This window comes from Oncorhynchus kisutch, unplaced genomic scaffold (assembly GCF_002021735.2).
Source record: "Oncorhynchus kisutch isolate 150728-3 unplaced genomic scaffold, Okis_V2 Okis05a-Okis16b_hom, whole genome shotgun sequence".
Taxonomy (NCBI): Eukaryota; Metazoa; Chordata; class Actinopteri; order Salmoniformes; family Salmonidae; genus Oncorhynchus; species Oncorhynchus kisutch.
Window position 1 is genome coordinate 5,352,040 of NW_022261982.1, and position 21,026 is coordinate 5,373,065.

The window sequence follows — 21,026 nt, forward strand, 5'->3', positions numbered from 1 at the left end:
CACCAATATGTTTCTTTCAGTATTCAATCCAACACCAATATGTTTCCTTCAGTATTCAATCCAACACCAATATGTTTCCTTCAGTATTCAATCCAACACCAATATGTTTCTTTCAGTATTCAATCCAACACCAATATGTTTCCTTCAGTATTCAATCCAACACCAATATGTTTCCTTCAGTATTCAATCCAACACCAATATGTTTCCTTCAGTATTCAATCCAACACCAATATGTTTCCTTCAGTATTCAATCCAACACCAATATGTTTCCTTCAGTATTCAATCCAACACCAATATGTTTCCTTCAGTATTCAATCCAACACCAATATGTTTCCTTCAGTATTCAATCCAACACCAATATGTTTCCTTCAGTATTCAATCCAACACCAATATGTTTCTTTCAGTATTCAATCCAACACCAATATGTTTCTTTCAGTATTCAATCCAACACCAATCAACCGATATGTGAAAATATTTGACAGTGTGTAGTAAAGATGTACAAGCATTCAACCCACCACTCTAGAAGCCTATAGTCTGAGGTCATGCTTTGATCAAGCTCACCATCCAGAGACACACGGACATAATGAGGGAAGACAAAGGCAAAGAAGAGACAAACATACCGTTAGACACAAGCAGGAGGGCCAACAGAACACACTGTCCATGGGATTCCATCTTCATGCCTACACAGTGACAGGACCACACTGAAGCACTCTACTGTAGCCACTCTGACAGCACGAGGGCTGGATTAGGATAATCCACAGGACACTAATGGCCAGTAATACCCTTTATCTCCTCACAAAGTCCCTCCCTCATCTGTTGAGGGCCAGTTGGGAAAATGCAATGAGGAAACAGTAATGCAATGTGTAATGTACCAGAGCAGGGTCCTAATGGCTGGATCCCCTGAAGGGGCCCAGCTGCTATACCCTGTCACCCATATCATGGAGCAGAAGGTGTGTTCAAGGCATTTGGGGTTGTCTATTTTAGGAAATGATTTATTTACAGAATAAGGGGAATAGTGTGTGTGCGTGGGTTCGACTTAACAACAAACCCCAGACTTTCTGGATAAGGTTTTCATTATTTTCCGACCAGGAAGTACCATTTTTATTTATAAAGATAAATAGGTTCTCTGATTGGTCAGGTGGGTTAATGTGTCAAAACGTTTCAAAATGCTGGAACTAAAAGTGACCCAGCCAGGCGTGAACAGCACAGGTGCGCACCATAGATAAATTGCCCAAGGCTGAATTCAATCTTCATAACACCAAAGTGGGCGTCATAGGCCTATAAAAAGGTCATTGTAAGTGTAACCTGTTATAAGACTATCCAAAGGTAAAACACAATGAAGGTATTTGTTAGCAGCACAACGAAGAAACCCTTCAGAGAGCAGAAGAGGAAAAACAAGGCCTACTCCACCTTCATCTACAGGATCCGGAGAGAGGTTGGAAATAATGGGCCACATTTGGCATTACTTAAAGCTATTTGGTGTAAATTAATGTCACAGGGCTCGCCAACCCTATTCCTGGAGCGCTACCCTGCTGTAGGTATTCGATCCAACCTCTGTAACTAACCTGATGAAATGTATCAACAAGCTAATTATTAGATTCGGGTGCGTTAGATTTAGGTTTGGAACAAACTTACAGGACTTATTTTTTATTTTAATTACAGGGTGACTGCATCCCCACCATGGACCGTTTATTGGTGAACGAGTCTACCTGCCCACGGAGGGTGCTGGTCCTTCTGGTCGGCTCCGAGGCCGCCCGCCTGTCACGGCTCAACAGGAGGAAAGTCATCACCCAACTAGAGGTCCACACTGCCATGGCACGGCTGAGACAAGGGAGAAAACATGCCAGGCAACCGGGCGCCTGAATGCTCTTATGAACGCTTTGAATTTTATGTATATTTAATAAAGATGTCTTGTTTTTACTCATCGTGTTGTCATTCCAACAAATCAATGCACCACTAAATGTTTAAAACCAGTTGCGCACCTGAAGGCTGTATAATTGAATGTTAAAGCGGTATGCTCTCGCCTCTAATGGCGGGCCAATTACTTCGAGGGGCGGGGAAAGGCATGGCCATAATTGATGCATTTGCTTGTCTTGTCAGGGGCGCAGATGTGCGCCAAACTCAGTCAACCATAGCCGAACTCCGGCGCGTGGGGAAAGCTGAAATCAAATGGACCCTTTTGTTCCTCGCTGTGCGTGACGCCCACTCAAAACACGCGTGTTGCTTAAGGAAGTAGAAGCGTACACCATGTACAAGACTCTCTTTGGCGTAGACTCTACTGCGGCACAACCAAACATCTTTATCAACCTAACCGGTGTCCAGGAGGAACAGGCGTGTTCCTAGATGAGCTGGGTAGTCTTGGACTTGTCGCAGGGTAAGTCATTTACTGGCAATATAGGCTATTGGTCACTGAATCAGCTGTTGCATCCTGTGTAGGGAATTTAATTACTATATTCACCTTTGCAGATTTAACATGCGAACAGCAACAGGTGTTTGTCTCGTGCAGATCAATGGGCATACTAGTGACGCATGCAGGATGAATTAGTTTATGCGACATGTTTAATTTAATAGAGTACAATTATGTGCGTATTTCGCCATTTGTTTGTGTTTTTCCCCCACCAAGAGCCGTTTGTCAAAGGAGATGCTGCTGGGGTATTGTAACAGAGGCTGAGAGCGAGGCGATGTTGGTTATTCATAGTTGATCCCAAAGGACTTTTTGTTTCACGCTGTATCAAACATGTGCCTCCATGGCAACCCATTACTGATTTTAACCAATTCACATGTGATCGTCAATTAGGCTTCAACTGGAGGCTTTTCAGCAGGGACAGCCTCAATTACGACATCTCAAGATCTCAAATGCATACACTATGTATACAAAAGTATGTGGACACCCCTTCAAATGACTGGATTTGCCTATTTCAGCCACATCTGTTGCTGATGGGTGTATTAGGTCGAGCATCCAACCTTGCAATCTCCATAGACAAACACGGGCAGTAGAATGGCCTTACTGGAGAGCTCAGTGACTTTCAACGTGGCACTGTTATAGGATGCCACCTTTCCAACAAGTCTGTTCGTCACATTTCTGCCCTGCTAGAGCTTCCCCAGTCAACGGTAAGTGCTGTTAGTGTGAAGTGGAAACATCTAAGAGTAACAACGGCTCAGCCACGATGTGGTAAGCTCACAGAACAGGACCACCAAGTGTTGCAGTGTGTCGCGTGTAAAAATAGTCTGTCCTCGGTTGCAACGCTCACTATCGTGTTTCAAACGGCCTCTAGAAGCAACATCACAATAACTGTTTGTCGGGAGCTTCATGAAATGGGTTTCCATGGCCGAGCAGCCGCACACAAGCCTGAGATCACCATGCGCAATACCAAGTGTCAGCTGGAGCGGTGTAACCTTCGCTGCCATTGAACTCTGGAGTAGTGGAAACATGTTCTCTGGGTTGATGAATCACGCTTCACCATCTGGTAGTCCGATGGACAAATCTGGGTTTGGTGGATGCCAGGAGAACGCCACCTGCCCCAATACATAGTGCCAACTGTAAAGTTTGGTGGAGGATGAATAATGGTCTGGGGCTGTTTTTCATGGTTCTGGCTAGGCCCCTTAGTTCCAGTGAAAGGAAATATTAACGCTACAGCATACAATGGCATTCTAGATTATTCTGTGCTTCCAATTTGATGGCTACAGTTTGGGGAAGGCCCTTTCCTGTTTCAGCATGACAATGCCCCCATGCACAAAGCGCGGTCCATACAGAAATGGTTTGTCGAGATCGGTGTGGAAAAACTTGAGCCCTGACCTCAACCTCATCTAACACATTTGGGATGAATTGGAGCGCCGACTGCGAGCTAGGCCTAATCACCTAACATCAGTGCCCAACCTCACTAATGCTCTTGTGGTTAAATGGAAGCAAATCCCCTCAGCAATGTTCCAACATCGAGTGGAAATCCTTCCCAGAAGAGTGGAGGTTGTTATAGCAGCAAAGCTGGGACCAACTCTATATTAATGCCTGTGTTTTTGGTCATGTAGTGTGCTTTTCACTTCCTCTCTCGTCTCCTTCTAAGAACCCATTGAAGGAGAAGGTTAGAGGGGAGGGACCACTGGCTTTCTCATCCAATGGGTTTTTAGGAGAGAGGATTCAAGGAGTATGCAACTTTTCTCTCGCCCTCTGTCTGCCTGTCTGACTCTCCCTCTCTGTTTCCATTCACAGACATACTGCCTTGCCCCTAACAGAATGGCCACAGACATACTGCCTTGCCCCTAACAGAATGGCCACAGACATACTGCCTTACCACTAACAGAATGGCCACATACATACTGCCTTGCCCCTAACAGAATGGCCACAGACATACTGCCTTGCCCCTAACAGAATGGCCACAGACATACTGCCTTGCCCCTAACAGAATGGCCACAGACATACTGCCTTGCCCCTAACAGAATGGCCACAGACATACTGCCTTGCCCCTGACAGAATGGCCACAGACATACTGCCTTGCCCCTAACAGAATGGCCACAGACATACTGCCTTGCCCCTGACAGAATGGCCACAGACATACTGCCTTGCCCCTAACAGAATGGCCACAGACATACTGCCTTGCCCCTGACAGAATGGCCACAGACATACTGCCTTGCCCCTAACAGAATGGCCACAGACATACTGCCTTGCCCCTGACAGAATGGCCACAGACATACTGCCTTGCCCCTGACAGAATGGCCACAGACATACTGCCTTGCCCCTAACAGAATGGCCACAGACATACTGCCTTGCCCCTAACAGAATGGCCACAGACATACTGCCTTGCCCCTGACAGAATGGCCACAGACATACTGCCTTGCCCCTGACAGAATGGCCACAGACATAATATTACATAATACAGAACCCTTGGGTCACTGAGACCTGTGACTGTTGGACGTCTGTAGTGACTGTTGGACGCCTGTAGTGACGGCTGGACGCCTGTAGTGACGGCTGGACGCCTGTAGTGACCGGCTGGACGCCTGTAGTGACTGTTGGACGTCTGTAGTGACTGCTGGACGCCTGTAGTGACTGCTGGACGCCTGTAGTGACGGCTGGACGCCTGTAGTGACTGCTGGACGCCTGTAGTGACTGCTGGACGCCTGTAGTGACTGTTGGACGCCTGCTGTGACTGCTGGACGCCTGCAGTGACTGCTGGACGCCTGTAGTGACTGTTGGACGCCTGTAGTGACGGCTGGACGCCTGTGGTGACGGCTGGACGCCTGTAGTGACTGCTGGACGCCTGCAGTGACTGTTGGACGCCTGCAGTGACTGTTGGACGCCTGCAGTGACTGTTGGACGCCTGCAGTGACTGCTGGACGCCTGCAGTGACTGCTGGACGCCTGTAGTGACTGTTGGACGCCTGTAGTGACTGTTGGACGCCTGTAGTGACTGTTGGACGCCTGTAGTGCCGGCTGGACGCCTGTAGTGACGGCTGGACGCCTGCAGTGACGGCTGGACGCCTGCAGTGACTGTTGGACGCCTGCAGTGACTGCTGGACGCCTGTAGTGACTGCTGGACGCCTGTAGTGACTGCTGGATGCCTGTAGTGACTGTTGGACGCCTGCAGTGACTGCTGGCCGCCTGTAGTGACTGCTGGACGCCTGTAGTGACTGCTGGACGCCTGTAGTGACTGTTGGACGCCTGTAGTGACTGTTGGACGCCTGTAGTGACTGCTGGACGCCTGTAGTGACTGTTGGACGCCTGTAGTGACTGTTGGACGCCTGCAGTGACTGCTGGACGCCTGTAGTGACTGCTGGACGCCTGTAGTGACTGTTGGACGCCTGCAGTGACTGCTGCAAAGCAGTGCGACACAAACATCAACAACACAGAGTTACAAGCGTACAGTCAATAACACAACAGAAAAGAAAGAAAGTCTATATACAGTGTGTGCAAATGGCATGAGGAGGTATGGCAATAAATAGGCCATAGTAACGAAGTAATTACAATTTAGCAGATTAACACTGGAGTGATAGATGGCCAGATGATGGTGTGTAAGTAGTGATACTGGTGTGCAAAAGAGCAGCAAAGTAAATAAAAACAATATGGGGATGAGGTAGGTAGATTGGGTGGGCTATTTACAGATGGACTATGTACAGCTGCAGCGATCGGTTAGCAGCTCAGATAGCTGATGTTTAAAGTTAGTGAGGGAAATGTACGTCTCCAGCTTCAGCAATTTTTTTTTTTGCAATTCGTTCCAGTCACTGGCAGCAGAGACCTGGAAGGAAAGGCGGCCAAAGGAGGTGTTGGCTTTGGGGATGACCAGTGAGATATACGAGGCGACTGTAGTGACTGCTGGACGCCTGTAGTGACTAGCATTATGGGATGTGGCACCTCCGTCACCACCGACAACAAGAGGAGGAGACTGACGACAGGTGAGACCGACTGGGGACAAGTGATGGCTCTGATTGTCTTCCCCCAGGACTCATGTAGCCTGGTCCCAGATCTGGTCCCAGATCTGCAAGACAATACAAACAGATCTGGGACCAGGCTACATCTCGTAGATTGTGAATCCAGTGAATATACAGTTTGATCATAGAGCACCTTTTGACATCTTTGAGAATGCAGTATGTTTATCAGCCGGCAGCTGATGGATTATAAATCGTGTAGTTTTCCCTCCTACTGTAGTTGGATGTTTTCAAGATGTTGGTCAAATGTTCTGCTTTTCTTTGCCTTATTTCTTTACTTCTTCTTTTAGCTGACAAACTTGTTTAAATTGATTTACTCTGAAGGGATTTATTCAGTACCGCTAACTACCTGCAGGGGGCTGTTATTTTATTCAGTACCGCTAACTACCTGCAGGGGGCTGTTATTTTATTCAGTACCGCTAACTACCTGCAGGGGGCTGTTATTTTATTCAGTACCGCTAACTACCTGCAGGGGGCTGTTATAAAACAGCAACGTTATTAAACTGTTGTTTTATCTGGTCTTCCATCTCGTCCTCTCAGCTATGAAGGCAGCCATCCTGATCCAGCGCTGGTACAGACGTTACATCGCCAGGTTAGAGATGAGACAGCGATACACCTGGAACATCTTCCAGTCTATAGAGTATGCTGGGGAGCAGGACCAACTACAGGTAATGGAGACGGAACTCAGGTGGTTCAACCTTGTCTGAGACCTGAAGAGGCCTCGGCTTTAGCCCTGCAGGCCAACACAGTCTGTTAGTACTTGGCCATATGAAATACACCTGACTATGTTTCAATCTTCCTCAGCTCTCCAGTTTCTTCAGTTTCATGCTGGACAACTTCACTCAACTCAATGGGAATGGCCCAGGTAACTAACATGTTCTTATGTTTTCAGGAAAATTGTTGAACTGTCAGTTCCTAGCACAAAAAAAATGGAATGCCCATAATTATTTATAGACTGAACAAAAAAACGTCCCGATCCATTAATAGCCTTTGCCTAAAACATATTATGGTGAAGATGTTGCTTAGCAACCGCATCCACATGCTATTCTGTTTCCCTCTGCTGTGGTAATGTGGGATATTGTGTTCTTGTGACTGCTGCTGCCACAGCTGGGGCCTGCCTGTACACGTACAGACCAACACGTTGCTGCAGATCATTAGCCAGCCAGGGCCTTTAGTGTTGAAGACAACAGGAGACGATGCTCAGACCATCTTGCCTTTTTTTTTTACAAAATACAAGTTGTGTTTTAATTACAGTAGATACAGTATAGGTGATCTCTGTGGGTTTGGATCAGAGTAAATATGATAAACTGACTGGTTGTTTAGAGACGTGCTCTGAAGACAGACACGACCACTCCACAGATAGGGTCTGAGAGAGGTGTGGCTGCTGTCCTCTTCAATAACAACATCTGATGATGATGTCCTGCCTGTTTGTCTCCATAAAGGAGTGTCTGTGGCTGGACGTTAACCTACTGTAGCAGGCTGTTCCAGAGGAGTAAACAGGGATGCCCTGAACATGTATAAATGTGTTTGACATCCTGTTTTAGTGTGTTAATAAAGGTATATTGTATTTGATTCTATTCAGTTTGATTCTACTCTATTTAGAGTTGTAAAATTCCGGTAACCTACCTAAAATTCCCAGGTTTTCCAGAAATCCCGGTTGGAAGATTCCAGGAATCAGGAGGCAGTAAGCAGGAATACCGGGGGATTTGGGGGAAGTTACTGGAATTTTTAAACCCCCAACTCTATTCTATTAACCCTGTGTGTTCTATTCTATTAACCCTGTGTGTTCTATTCTATTAACCCTGTGTGTTCTGGTCTATTAACCCTGTGTGTTCTATTATATTAACCCTGTGTGTTCTATTCTATTAACCCTGTGTGTTCTGTTATATTAACCCTGTGTGTTCTGTTCTATTAACCCTGTGTGTTCTGTTCTATTAACCCTGTGTGTTCTGTTCTATTAACCCTGTGTGTTCTATTCTATTAACCCTGTGTGTTCTATTCTATTAACCCTGTGTGTTCTATTCTATTAACCCTGTGTGTTCTATTCTATTAACCCTGTGTGTTCTATTCTATTAACCCTGTGTGTTCTATTCTATTAACCCTGTGTGTTATCTTCTAGTAACCCTGTGTGTTATCTTCTAGTAACCCTGTGTGTTCTCTTCTAGTAACCCTGTGTGTTCTATTCTATTAAACCTGTGTGTTCCATCATTCAGTTTGATTCTATTCTATTAGCCCTGTGTGTTCCATCCTCCAGTTTGATCTATTCTATTAAACCTGTGTGTTCCATCATTCAGTTTGATTCTATTCTTAGCCCTGTGTGTTCCATCCTTCAGTTTGATTCTATTCTATTAACCCTGTGTGTTCCATCCTCCAGTTTGATCTATTCTATTAAACCTGTGTGTTCCATCCTCCATGTTGTCAGATCTGATCTCCCACCTGCTGGACCCAGTGGTTGACCCGTGGTCAGACAGAGAGAGACAGAACATGTATGAACAGATCACTGTTCCTGAGTCCTACAGCGGTCCTCACCTCACCTTCCCCCTCACCGTCTCTCACACCAACGCCCTGCTCTCTGCATTCAAAGAGCAACAGGTACCGTACCATTCAATTCAAACTGTATTTCCCCCACTGTGTGCTACAGGACCAGTATTCATAAAGCGTCTCAGAGTAGTAGTGCTGGTCTAGGATCAACTTCACTGTGTCCATATAATCATACTCATTATGATCTAAAAGGCACAAACTGATCCTAGATCAGGACTGCTTTCTGAATATGTGCCCAGGGAGTACAGGAGCTGTTGTGGACAGTATGACAGCTTAATGAATAATAACAGATCAGTAACCTATAGTCCTACCTGATGGTTCCTCTTCTTCCAGCCTCTCCACGGCAGATACATGCTGCAGTTGTTACACCAGACTAAGAAGCTCCTGAAACAGATGCCAAACGTCATTCACCTGTCCACACCCTACGCCAAGGAGATCACAATATGTGGTAGGTTGTTGATGTATTTTTAGTGATTGGATTGATATAGGTGATCAAAGCACTTTACACTGCATGTAGGAAACTAATCCACCACCCCAATATTGTTTTCAGTGCTGCTAACTATGTTGCCCAATATTGTGGTCAGTACTGCTAACTATGTTGCCCAATATTGTGGTCAGTACTGCTAACTATGTTGTCCAATATTGTGGTCAGTACTGCTAACTATGTTGCCCAATATTGTGGTCAGTACTGCTAACTATGTTGTCCAATATTTGACCATGTACTGTCTTGTACTTGTTGGTTAATTTCATTTAATAACACAACACTGACTGTCTAGTACACAACACTATCTAGTACACAATACTGACTATCTAGGACACAATAACACAACACTGACTATCTAGGACACAACACTGACTATCTAGTACACAATAACACAACACTGACTATCTAGTACACAATAACACAACACTAACTATCTAGTACACAATAACACAACACTGACTGTATAGGACACAATAACACAACACTGACTATCTAGTACACAATAACACAACACTGACTATCTAGGACACAACACTGACTATCTAGTACACAATAACACAACACTGACTGTCTAGGACACAACACTGACTGTCTAGTACACAATAACACAACACTGACTGTCTAGGACACAATAACACAACACTGACTGTCTAGGACACAATAACACAACACTGACTGTCTAGTACACAATAACACAACACTGACTGTCTAGGACACAACACTGACTATCTAGTACACAATAACACAACACTGACTGTCTAGGACACAATAACACAACACTGACTATCTAGGACACAATAACACAACACTGACTGTATAGGACACAACACTGACTATCTAGGACACAATAACACAACACTGACTATCTAGTACACAATAACACAACACTGACTGTCTAGGACACAACACTGACTATCTAGGACAAAACAGCCCCTCAGCTCCCAAAATAGAGCTCTTTCTCCCGGTTGTTTATCTACATAATGAAAAGACGCTGTTTCACCTCAATGGCCTCCTTCCCTGTAGTCAGAGACGCATCTCATCAAACTCAAGAATCCTTGAGACGAATGTTAAACACACACACAGAACATGAATGACTCATTTAATGTCGGAGAGCATGTTAATTAACTCTTGATTAACTCAGTTAACCAATTAACCCAGTCATGTTGGTTTCATATGCCATGGATGGTCTTATTTCTAGGAGGAAATGTGTCTACTACCTTTTTAAAATCTTCTAATGCTTGTAATTTTCTTCAGGAGATTTACATGGCCGTCTAGATGACTTGCTGCTCATATTCTACAAGGTTAGGCTCTTGACACGATACTGTACATGCCATAGTATACCTGTGACACTACACGAAGAGAAACAATGGCCTAGTTTCTCCATAATAATGATTCCATCTCTTTCAGAACGGCCTCCCCTCGGCAGAGACGCCGTACGTGTTCAACGGGGACTTTGTGGACCGAGGGAAGAAGTCTGTGGAGGTCATCATCCTGCTGTTTGCCTACCAGCTCCTCTACCCAGACCACATGACCCTGAACAGAGGCAACCACGAGGACCACCTCATGAACCTCCGGTAGTTACACACACACACACACACACACACACACACACACACACAGACCACATGACCCTGAACAGAGGCAACCACGAGGACCACATCATGAACCTCCGGTAGTTACACACACACACACACACACACACACACAGACCACATGACCCTGAACAGAGGCAACCACGAAGGACCACATCATGAACCTCCGGTAGATACAGACCACATGACCCTGAACAGAGGCAACCACGAGGACCACCTCATGAACCTCCGGTAGATACACACACACACACACACACACACAGACACACACACACACACACACACACACACACACACACACACACACACACACAGACCACATGACCCTGAACAGAGGCAACCACAAGGACCACCTCATGAACCTCCGGTAGATACACACACACACACACACACACACAACCACACACACACACACAGACCACATGACCCTGAACAGAGGCAACCACGAGGACCACCTCATGAACCCCCGGTAGATACAGACCACATGACCCTGAACAGAGGCAACCACGCGGACCACATCATGAACCCCCGGTAGATACAGACCACATGACCCTGAACAGAGGCAACCACGAAGGACCACATCATGAACCAGATAGAGAAACACATTAGCATGTTCATTCTAATTGGTCCTCGACAAACCCCAGCTGTTTCACATATCTATTCAATTCTAGTACAAGCACACCTGTACAATGCTTCAGATACAAAATCCCAAAACCTTTTCAGTTTTTTTTACACACAAGAACATGCAGACAAGCACCACATTGCAGTATATTAACGCTGCTCTGCTTTCTGTTTTTCAGATATGGATTCACTAAAGAAGTTATGCAGAAGTACAAGGTAAAGTCCGCTTCACTGTTCACACCGGACCTATGTAGTTGTACTCACCGCCATCTAGTGGCAGCTTATTGTCATGACCTCTCTCTCTCTCTCTCTCTCTCTCTCTCTCTCTCTCTCTCTCTCTCTCTCTCTCTCTCCTCTGCTGACATCTACACCTCTCTCTCTCTCTCCTCTGCTGACATGTACACCTCTCTCTCTCTCTCTCTCTCTCTCTCTCTCTCTCTCCTCTGCTGACATGTACACCTCTCTCTCTCTCTCTCTCTCTCTCTCTCTCTCTCTCTCTCTCCTCTGCAGACATGTGCACCTCTCTCTCTCTCTCTCTCTCCTCTGCAGACATGTACACCTCTCTCTCTCTCTCCTCTGCAGACATGTACACCTCTCTCTCTCTCTCTCTCCTCTGCAGACATGTACACCTCTCTCTCTCTCTCTCTCTCTCTCTCTCTCTCTCTCTCCTCTGCAGACATGTATACCTCTCTCTCTCCTCTCTCCTCTGCAGACATGTATACCTCTCTCTCTCTCTCTCCTCTGCAGACATGTATACCTCTCTCTCTCTCTCTCCTCTGCAGACATGTATACCTCTCTCTCTCTCTCTCCTCTGCAGACATGTATACCTCTCTCTCTCTCTCTCCTCTGCAGACATGTATACCTCTCTCTCTCTCTCCTCTGCAGACATGTATACCTCTCTCTCTCTCCTCTGCAGACATGTATATCTCTCTCTCTCCTCTGCAGACATGTATACCTCTCTCTCTCCTCTCCTCTGCAGACATGTATACCCTCTCTCTCTCTCTCTCTCCTCTGCAGACATGTATACCTCTCTCTCTCTCTCTCTCCTCTGCAGACATGTATACCTCTCTCTCTCTCTCTCTCCTCTGCAGACATGTATACCTCTCTCCTCTCCTCTCTCCTCTGCAGACATGTATACCTCTCTCTCTCTCTCTCTCCTCTGCAGACATGTATACCTCTCTCTCTCTCTCTCTCCTCTGCAGACATGTATACCTCTCTCTCTCTCTCTCTCTCCTCTGCAGACATGTATACCTCTCTCTCTCTCTCTCTCCTCTGCAGACATGTATACCTCTCTCTCTCTCTCTCCTCTGCAGACATGTATACCTCTCTCTCTCTCTCTCTCTCCTCTGCAGACATGTAAACCTCTCTCTCTCTCTCTCTCCTCTGCAGACATGTAAACCTCTCTCTCTCTCTCTCTCCTCTGCAGACATGTATACCTCTCTCTCTCTCTCCTCTGCAGACATGTATACCTCTCTCTCTCTCTCTCTCTCCTCTGCTGACATGTACACCTCTCTCTCTCTCTCCCTCCTCTACAGACACATGGCAGGGACATCCTACTGCTGGTCCAGGATGTGTTCAGCCTCCTCCCCATAGCAACAGTCATCGATAACAAGGTGCTCATCGTCCATGGAGGAATATCAGACATGACGGACCTGGATTTCCTCAGCTCTATTGAGAGACACAAGGTGAAAACAGATTGTAAACATACAGGTCCTGTACTATAGGTCCTGTACTGTAGGTCCTGTACTGTAGGTCCTGTACTGTAGGTCCTGTACTGTAGGTCCTGGGTACTAGGTCCTGTACTGTAGGTCCTGTACTGTAGGTCCTGTACTATAGGTCCTGGGTAGTAGGTCCTGTACTATAGGTCCTGTACTGTAGGTCCTGTACTGTAGGTCCTGGGTACTAGGTCCTGTACTGTAGGTCCTGTACTGTAGGTCCTGGGTAGTAGGTCCTGTACTATAGGTCCTGGGTACTAGGTCCTGTACTGTAGGTCCTGTACTGTAGGTCCTGGGTAGTAGGTCCTGTACTATAGGTCCTGGGTACTAGGTCCTGGGTACTGTAGGTCCTGTACTGTAGGTCCTGTACTGTAGGTCCTGTACTGTAGGTCCTGTACTGTAGGTCCTGGGTACTAGGTCCTGTACTGTAGGTCCTGTACTGTAGGTCCTGGGTAGTAGGTCCTGTACTGTAGGTCCTGGGTAGTAGGTCCTGTACTATAGGTCCTGTACTGTAGGTCCTGTACTGTAGGTCCCTGTACTGTAGGTCCTGGGTACTAGGTCCTGTACTGTAGGTCCTGTACTGTAGGTCCTGGGTAGTAGGTCCTGTACTGTAGGTCCTGTACTATAGGTCCTGTACTATAGGTCCTGTACTATAGGTCCTGTACGGTAGGTCCTGTACGGTAGGTCCTGTACGGTAGGTCCTGTACTGTAGGTCCTGTACTGTAGGTCCTGTACTGTAGGTCCTGGGTAGTAGGTCCTGTACTGTAGGTCCTGTACTGTAGGTCCTGTACTGTAGGTCCTGTACGGTAGGTCCTGTACGGTAGGTCCTGGGTACTAGGTCCTGTACTGTAGGTCCTGGGTAGTAGGTCCTGTACGGTAGGTCCTGGGTAGTAGGTCCTGGGTACTAGGTCCTGTACTGTAGGTCCTGTACTGTAGGTCCTGTACTATAGGTCCTGTACTATAGGTCCTGTACTGTAGGTCCTGTACTGTAGGTCCTGTACTGTAGGTCCTGGGTAGTAGGTCCTGGGTACTAGGTCCTGTACTGTAGGTCCTGGGTAGTAGGTCCTGTACTGTAGGTCCTGGGTACTAGGTCCTGTACTGTAGGTCCTGGGTACTAGGTCCTGTACTGTCGGTCCTGGGTAGTAGGTCCTGGGTAGTAGGTCCTGTACTGTAGGTCCTGGGTAGTAGGTCCTGTACTGTCGGTCCTGGGTAGTAGGTCCTGTACTGTAGGTCCTGGGTACTAGGTCCTGTACTGTAGGTCCTGTACTGTAGGTCCTGGGTAGTAAGTCCTGGGTAGTAGGTCCTGGGTAGTAGGTCCTGTACTGTAGGTCCTGGGTACTAGGTCCTGTACTGTAGGTCCTGTACTGTAGGTCCTGTACTATAGGTCCTGTACTATAGGTCCTGTACTGTAGGTCCTGGGTAGTAGGTCCTGTACGGTAGGTCCTGTACTGTAGGTCCTGTACTGTAGGTCCTGTACAGTAGGTCCTGTACGGTAGGTCCTGTACGGTAGGTCCTGTACTGTAGGTCCTGTACTGTAGGTCCTGGGTAGTAGGTCCTGGGTACTAGGTCCTGTACTGTAGGTCCTGGGTAGTAGGTCCTGTACTGTAGGTCCTGGGTAGTAGGTCCTGTACTGTAGGTCCTGGGTAGTAGGTCCTGTACTGTAGGTCCTGTACTGTAGGTCCTGTACTGTAGGTCCTGGGTAGTAGGTCCTGTACTGTCGGTCCTGGGTAGTAGGTCCTGGGTAGTAGGTCCTGTACTGTAGGTCCTGGGTAGTAGGTCCTGTACTGTCGGTCCTGGGAAGTAGGTCCTGGGAAGTAGGTCCTGTACTGTAGGTCCTGGGTACTAGGTCCTGTACTGTAGGTCCTGTACTGTAGGTCCTGGGTACTAGGTCCTGTACTGTAGGTCCTGGGTAGTAGGTCCTGTACTGTCGGTCCTGGGTAGTAGGTCCTGGGTAGTAGGTCCTGTACTGTAGGTCCTGGGTACTAGGTCCTGTACTGTAGGTCCTGTACTGTAGGTCCTGTACTGTAGGTCCTGGGTACTAGGTCCTGTACTGTAGGTCCTGGGTAGTAGGTCCTGTACTGTAGGTCCTGTACTGTAGGTCCTGTACTGTAGGTCCTGGGTAGTAGGTCCTGTACTATAGGTCCTGTACTGTAGGTCCTGGGTACTAGGTCCTGTACTGTAGGTCCTGGGTACTAGGTCCTGTACTGTAGGTCCTGGGTACTAGGTCCTGTACTGTAGGTCCTGGGTAGTAGGTCCGGTACTGTAGGTCCTGGGTACTAGGTCCTGTACTGTAGGTCCTGTACTGTAGGTCCTGGGTACTAGGTCCTGTACTATAGGTCCTGTACTGTAGGTCCTGTACTGTAGGTCCTGGGTAGTAGGTCCTGTACTGTAGGTCCTGGGTAGTAGGTCCTGTACTGTCGGTCCTGGGTAGTAGGTCCTGTACTGTAGGTCCTGGGTACTAGGTCCTGTACTGTAGGTCCTGTACTGTAGGTCCTGGGTAGTAGGTCCTGGGTAGTAGGTCCTGGGTAGTAGGTCCTGTACTGTAGGTCCTGGGTACTAGGTCCTGTACTGTAGGTCCTGTACTGTAGGTCCTGTACTATAGGTCCTGTACTATAGGTCCTGTACTGTAGGTCCTGGGTAGTAGGTCCTGTACGGTAGGTCCTGTACTGTAGGTCCTGTACTGTAGGTCCTGTACAGTAGGTCCTGTACGGTAGGTCCTGTACGGTAGGTCCTGTACTGTAGGTCCTGTACTGTAGGTCCTGGGTAGTAGGTCCTGGGTACTAGGTCCTGTACTGTAGGTCCTGGGTAGTAGGTCCTGTACTGTAGGTCCTGGGTAGTAGGTCCTGTACTGTAGGTCCTGGGTAGTAGGTCCTGTACTGTAGGTCCTGTACTGTAGGTCCTGTACTGTAGGTCCTGGGTAGTAGGTCCTGTACTGTCGGTCCTGGGTAGTAGGTCCTGGGTAGTAGGTCCTGTACTGTAGGTCCTGGGTAGTAGGTCCTGTACTGTCGGTCCTGGGAAGTAGGTCCTGGGAAGTAGGTCCTGTACTGTAGGTCCTGGGTACTAGGTCCTGTACTGTAGGTCCTGTACTGTAGGTCCTGGGTACTAGGTCCTGTACTGTAGGTCCTGGGTAGTAGGTCCTGTACTGTCGGTCCTGGGTAGTAGGTCCTGGGTAGTAGGTCCTGTACTGTAGGTCCTGTACTGTAGGTCCTGTACTGTAGGTCCTGGGTAGTAGGTCCTGTACTGTAGGTCTTGGGTAGTAGGTCCTGTACTGTAGGTCCTGGGTAGTAGGTCCTGTACTGTAGGTCCTGGGTAGTAGGTCCTGTACAGTAGGTCCTGTACTGTAGGTCCTGGGTACTAGGTCCTGTACTGTAGGTCCTGTACGGTAGGTCCTGGGTAGTAGGTCCTGTACTGTAGGTCCTGGGTACTAGGTCCTGTACTGTAGGTCCTGTACTGTAGGTCCTGTACTGTAGGTCCTGGGTACTAGGTCCTGTACTGTAGGTCCTGGGTACTAGGTCCTGTACTGTAGGTCCTGGGTACTAGGTCCTGTACTGTAGGTCCTGGGTACTAGGTCCTGTACTGTAGGTCCTGGGTACTAGGTCTGTACTGTACTGTAGGTCCTGGGTACTAGGTCCTGTACTGTAGGTCCTGGGTACTAGGTCCTGTACTGTAGGTCCTGGGTACTAGGTCCTGTACTGTAGGTCCTGGGTACTAGGTCCTGTACTGTAGGTCCTGTACTGTAGGTCCTGGGTAGTAGGTCCGGTACTGTAGGTCCTGGGTACTAGGTCCTGTACTGTAGGTCCTGTACTGTAGGTCCTGGGTACTAGGTCCTGTACTATAGGTCCTGTACTGTAGGTCCTGGGTAGTAGGTCCTGTACTGTAGGTCCTGGGTACTAGGTCCTGTACTATAGGTCCTGTACTGTAGGTCCTGGGTAGTAGGTCCTGTACTGTAGGTCCTGGGTAGTAGGTCCTGTACTGTAGGTCCTGTACAGTAGGTCCTGTACTGTAGGTCCTGTACAGTAGGTCCTGTACTGTAGGTCCTGGGTAGTAGGTCCTGTACTGTAGGTCCTGTACTGTAGGTCCTGGGTACTAGGTCCTGTACTGTAGGTCCTGGGTAGTAGGTCCTGTACTGTAGGTCCTGGGTAGTAGGTCCTGTACTGTAGGTCCTGGGTACTAGGTCCTGTACTGTAGGTCCTGTACTGTAGGTCCTGGGTACTAGGTCCTGTACTGTAGGTCCTGGGTAGTAGGTCCTGTACTGTCGGTCCTGGGTAGTAGGTCCTGGGTAGTAGGTCCTGTACTGTAGGTCCTGGGTACTAGGTCCTGTACTGTAGGTCCTGTACTGTAGGTCCTGTACTGTAGGTCCTGGGTACTAGGTCCTGTACTGTAGGTCCTGGGTAGTAGGTCCTGTACTGTAGGTCCTGTACTGTAGGTCCTGTACTGTAGGTCCTGGGTAGTAGGTCCTGTACTATAGGTCCTGTACTGTAGGTCCTGGGTACTAGGTCCTGTACTGTAGGTCCTGGGTACTAGGTCCTGTACTGTAGGTCCTGGGTACTAGGTCCTGTACTGTAGGTCCTGGGTAGTAGGTCCGGTACTGTAGGTCCTGGGTACTAGGTCCTGTACTGTAGGTCCTGTACTGTAGGTCCTGGGTACTAGGTCCTGTACTATAGGTCCTGTACTGTAGGTCCTGTACTGTAGGTCCTGGGTAGTAGGTCCTGTACTGTAGGTCCTGGGTAGTAGGTCCTGTACTGTCGGTCCTGGGTAGTAGGTCCTGTACTGTAGGTCCTGGGTACTAGGTCCTGTACTGTAGGTCCTGTACTGTAGGTCCTGGGTAGTAGGTCCTGGGTAGTAGGTCCTGGGTAGTAGGTCCTGTACTGTAGGTCCTGGGTACTAGGTCCTGTACTGTAGGTCCTGTACTGTAGGTCCTGTACTATAGGTCCTGTACTATAGGTCCTGTACTGTAGGTCCTGGGTAGTAGGTCCTGTACGGTAGGTCCTGTACTGTAGGTCCTGTACTGTAGGTCTGTACAGTAGGTCCTGTACGGTAGGTCCTGTACGGTAGGTCCTGTACTGTAGGTCCTGTACTGTAGGTCCTGGGTAGTAGGTCCTGGGTACTAGGTCCTGTACTGTAGGTCCTGGGTAGTAGGTCCTGTACTGTAGGTCCTGGGTAGTAGGTCCTGTACTGTAGGTCCTGGGTAGTAGGTCCTGTACTGTAGGTCCTGTACTGTAGGTCCTGTACTGTAGGTCCTGGGTAGTAGGTCCTGTACTGTCGGTCCTGGGTAGTAGGTCCTGGGTAGTAGGTCCTGTACTGTAGGTCCTGGGTAGTAGGTCCTGTACTGTCGGTCCTGGGAAGTAGGTCCTGGGAAGTAGGTCCTGTACTGTAGGTCCTGGGTACTAGGTCCTGTACTGTAGGTCCTGTACTGTAGGTCCTGGGTACTAGGTCCTGTACTGTAGGTCCTGGGTAGTAGGTCCTGTACTGTCGGTCCTGGGTAGTAGGTCCTGGGTAGTAGGTCCTGTACTGTAGGTCCTGTACTGTAGGTCCTGTACTGTAGGTCCTGGGTAGTAGGTCCTGTACTGTAGGTCTTGGGTAGTAGGTCCTGTACTGTAGGTCCTGGGTAGTAGGTCCTGTACTGTAGGTCCTGGGTAGTAGGTCCTGTACAGTAGGTCCTGTACTGTAGGTCCTGGGTACTAGGTCCTGTACTGTAGGTCCTGTACGGTAGGTCCTGGGTAGTAGGTCCTGTACTGTAGGTCCTGGGTACTAGGTCCTGTACTGTAGGTCCTGTACTGTAGGTCCTGTACTGTAGGTCCTGGGTACTAGGTCCTGTACTGTAGGTCCTGGGTACTAGGTCCTGTACTGTAGGTCCTGGGTACTAGGTCCTGTACTGTAGGTCCTGGGTACTAGGTCCTGTACTGTAGGTCCTGGGTACTAGGTCCTGTACTGTACTGTAGGTCCTGGGTACTAGGTCCTGTACTGTAGGTCCTGGGTACTAGGTCCTGTACTGTAGGTCCTGGGTACTAGGTCCTGTACTGTAGGTCCTGGGTACTAGGTCCTGTACTGTAGGTCCTGTACTGTAGGTCCTGGGTAGTAGGTCCGGTACTGTAGGTCCTGGGTACTAGGTCCTGTACTGTAGGTCCTGTACTGTAGGTCCTGGGTACTAGGTCCTGTACTATAGGTCCTGTACTGTAGGTCCTGGGTAGTAGGTCCTGTACTGTAGGTCCTGGGTACTAGGTCCTGTACTATAGGTCCTGTACTGTAGGTCCTGGGTAGTAGGTCCTGTACTGTAGGTCCTGGGTAGTAGGTCCTGTACTGTAGGTCCTGTACAGTAGGTCCTGTACTGTAGGTCCTGTACAGTAGGTCCTGTACTGTAGGTCCTGGGTAGTAGGTCCTGTACTGTAGGTCCTGTACTGTAGGTCCTGGGTACTAGGTCCTGTACTGTAGGTCCTGGGTAGTAGGTCCTGTACTGTAGGTCCTGGGTAGTAGGTCCTGTACTGTAGGTCCTGGGTACTAGGTCCTGTACGGTAGGTCCTGTACAGTAGGTCCTGTACTGTAGGTCCTGTACTGTAGGTCCTGGGTACTAGGTCCTGTACTGTAGGTCCTGGGTAGTAGGTCCTGTACTGTAGGTCCTGGGTAGTAGGTCCTGTACTGTAGGTCCTGGGTAGTAGGTCCGGTACTGTAGGTCCTGTACTGTAGGTCCTGGGTACTAGGTCCTGTACTGTAGGTCCTGGGTAGTAGGTCCTGTACTGTAGGTCCTGGGTAGTAGGTCCTGTACTGTAGGTCCTGGGTAGTAGGTCCGGTACTGTAGGTCCTGGGTACTAGGTCCTGTACTGTAGGTCCTGGGTACTAGGTCCTGTACGGTAGGTCCTGGGTAGTAGGTCCTGTACTGTAGGTCCTGGGTACTAGGTCCTGTACTGTAGGTCCTGGGTACTAGGTCCTGTACTGTAGGTCCTGGGTACTAGGTCCTGTACTGTAGGTCCTGGGTACTAGGTCCTGTACTGTAGGTCCTGGGTACTAGGTCCTGTACTGTAGGTCCTGTACTGTAGGTCCTGTACTGTAGGTCCTGGGTACTAGGTCCTGTACTGTAGGTCCTGGGTAGTAGGTCCTGTACTGTAGGTCCTGTACTGTAGGTCCTGTACTGTAGGTCCTGGGTAGTAGGTCCTGTACTATAGGTCCTGTACTGTAGGTCCTGGGTACTAGGTCCTGTACTGTAGGTCCTGGGTACTAGGTCCTGTACTGTAGGTCCTGGGTACTAGGTCCTGTACTGTAGGTCCTGGGTAGTAGGTCCTGTACTGTAGGTCCTGGGTAGTAGGTCCTGTACTGTAGGTCCTGGGTACTAGGTCCTGTACTGTAGGTCCTGGGTAGTAGGTCCTGTACTGTAGGTCCTGTACTGTAGGTCCTGGGTACTAGGTCCCGTACTGTAGGTCCTGGGTAGTAGGTCCTGTACTGTAGGTCCTGGGTACTAGGTCCTGTACTGTAGGTCCTGGGTACTAGGTCCTGTACTGTAGGTCCTGGGTAGTACCCTATGAGGAAATGGTCCAGATATCAGAATGTGTAGTTGTTCTATTGAGAGAATCATATGACCTTGTTTTCTGTCAACAAAACAGTCGGCCATTTGGAACAACAAAGATTCCTCCTACTGTTCTCTAGCCTGCAATCCACACTGGCT

At 48.5% G+C, this 21,026-nt stretch overlaps 2 protein-coding genes across 6 annotated transcripts in view; one reads left to right on the plus strand and one right to left on the minus strand.

Moving 5' to 3' along the window:
- The window catches only part of LOC116359794 (retinoschisin-like), an 11,026-nt gene extending 10,190 nt beyond the window's left edge, over positions 1 to 836 (minus strand). Inside the window, exon 1 of the mRNA XM_031813457.1 lies at positions 621 to 836. Coding sequence (XP_031669317.1) covers positions 621 to 678 — 58 coding nt within the window. The 5' untranslated portion in view covers positions 679 to 836. The remainder of the gene's footprint in view (positions 1 to 620) is intronic.
- A 325-nt stretch (positions 837 to 1,161) lies between these two features.
- Positions 1,162 to 21,026, plus strand: part of LOC109876949 (serine/threonine-protein phosphatase with EF-hands 1-like) — a 29,260-nt gene continuing 9,395 nt past the window's right edge. The window contains exons 1-12 of one of the 5 annotated variants that reach the window (XM_031813453.1): positions 1,162 to 1,534; positions 1,663 to 2,374; positions 6,210 to 6,383; positions 6,957 to 7,084; positions 7,221 to 7,281; positions 8,056 to 8,100; positions 8,839 to 9,008; positions 9,291 to 9,405; positions 10,696 to 10,742; positions 10,849 to 11,015; positions 11,834 to 11,870; positions 13,190 to 13,339. In XM_031813453.1, the coding sequence (XP_031669313.1) occupies positions 6,329 to 6,383; positions 6,957 to 7,084; positions 7,221 to 7,281; positions 8,056 to 8,100; positions 8,839 to 9,008; positions 9,291 to 9,405; positions 10,696 to 10,742; positions 10,849 to 11,015; positions 11,834 to 11,870; positions 13,190 to 13,339 (975 nt within the window). In that variant the 5' untranslated portion in view covers positions 1,162 to 1,534; positions 1,663 to 2,374; positions 6,210 to 6,328. The remainder of the gene's footprint in view (positions 1,535 to 1,662; positions 2,375 to 6,209; positions 6,384 to 6,956; positions 7,085 to 7,220; positions 7,282 to 8,055; positions 8,101 to 8,838; positions 9,009 to 9,290; positions 9,406 to 10,695; positions 10,743 to 10,848; positions 11,016 to 11,833; positions 11,871 to 13,189; positions 13,340 to 21,026) is intronic. The other 4 variants (XM_031813452.1, XM_031813455.1, XM_031813454.1 and 1 more) reach the window with 4 other exon arrangements.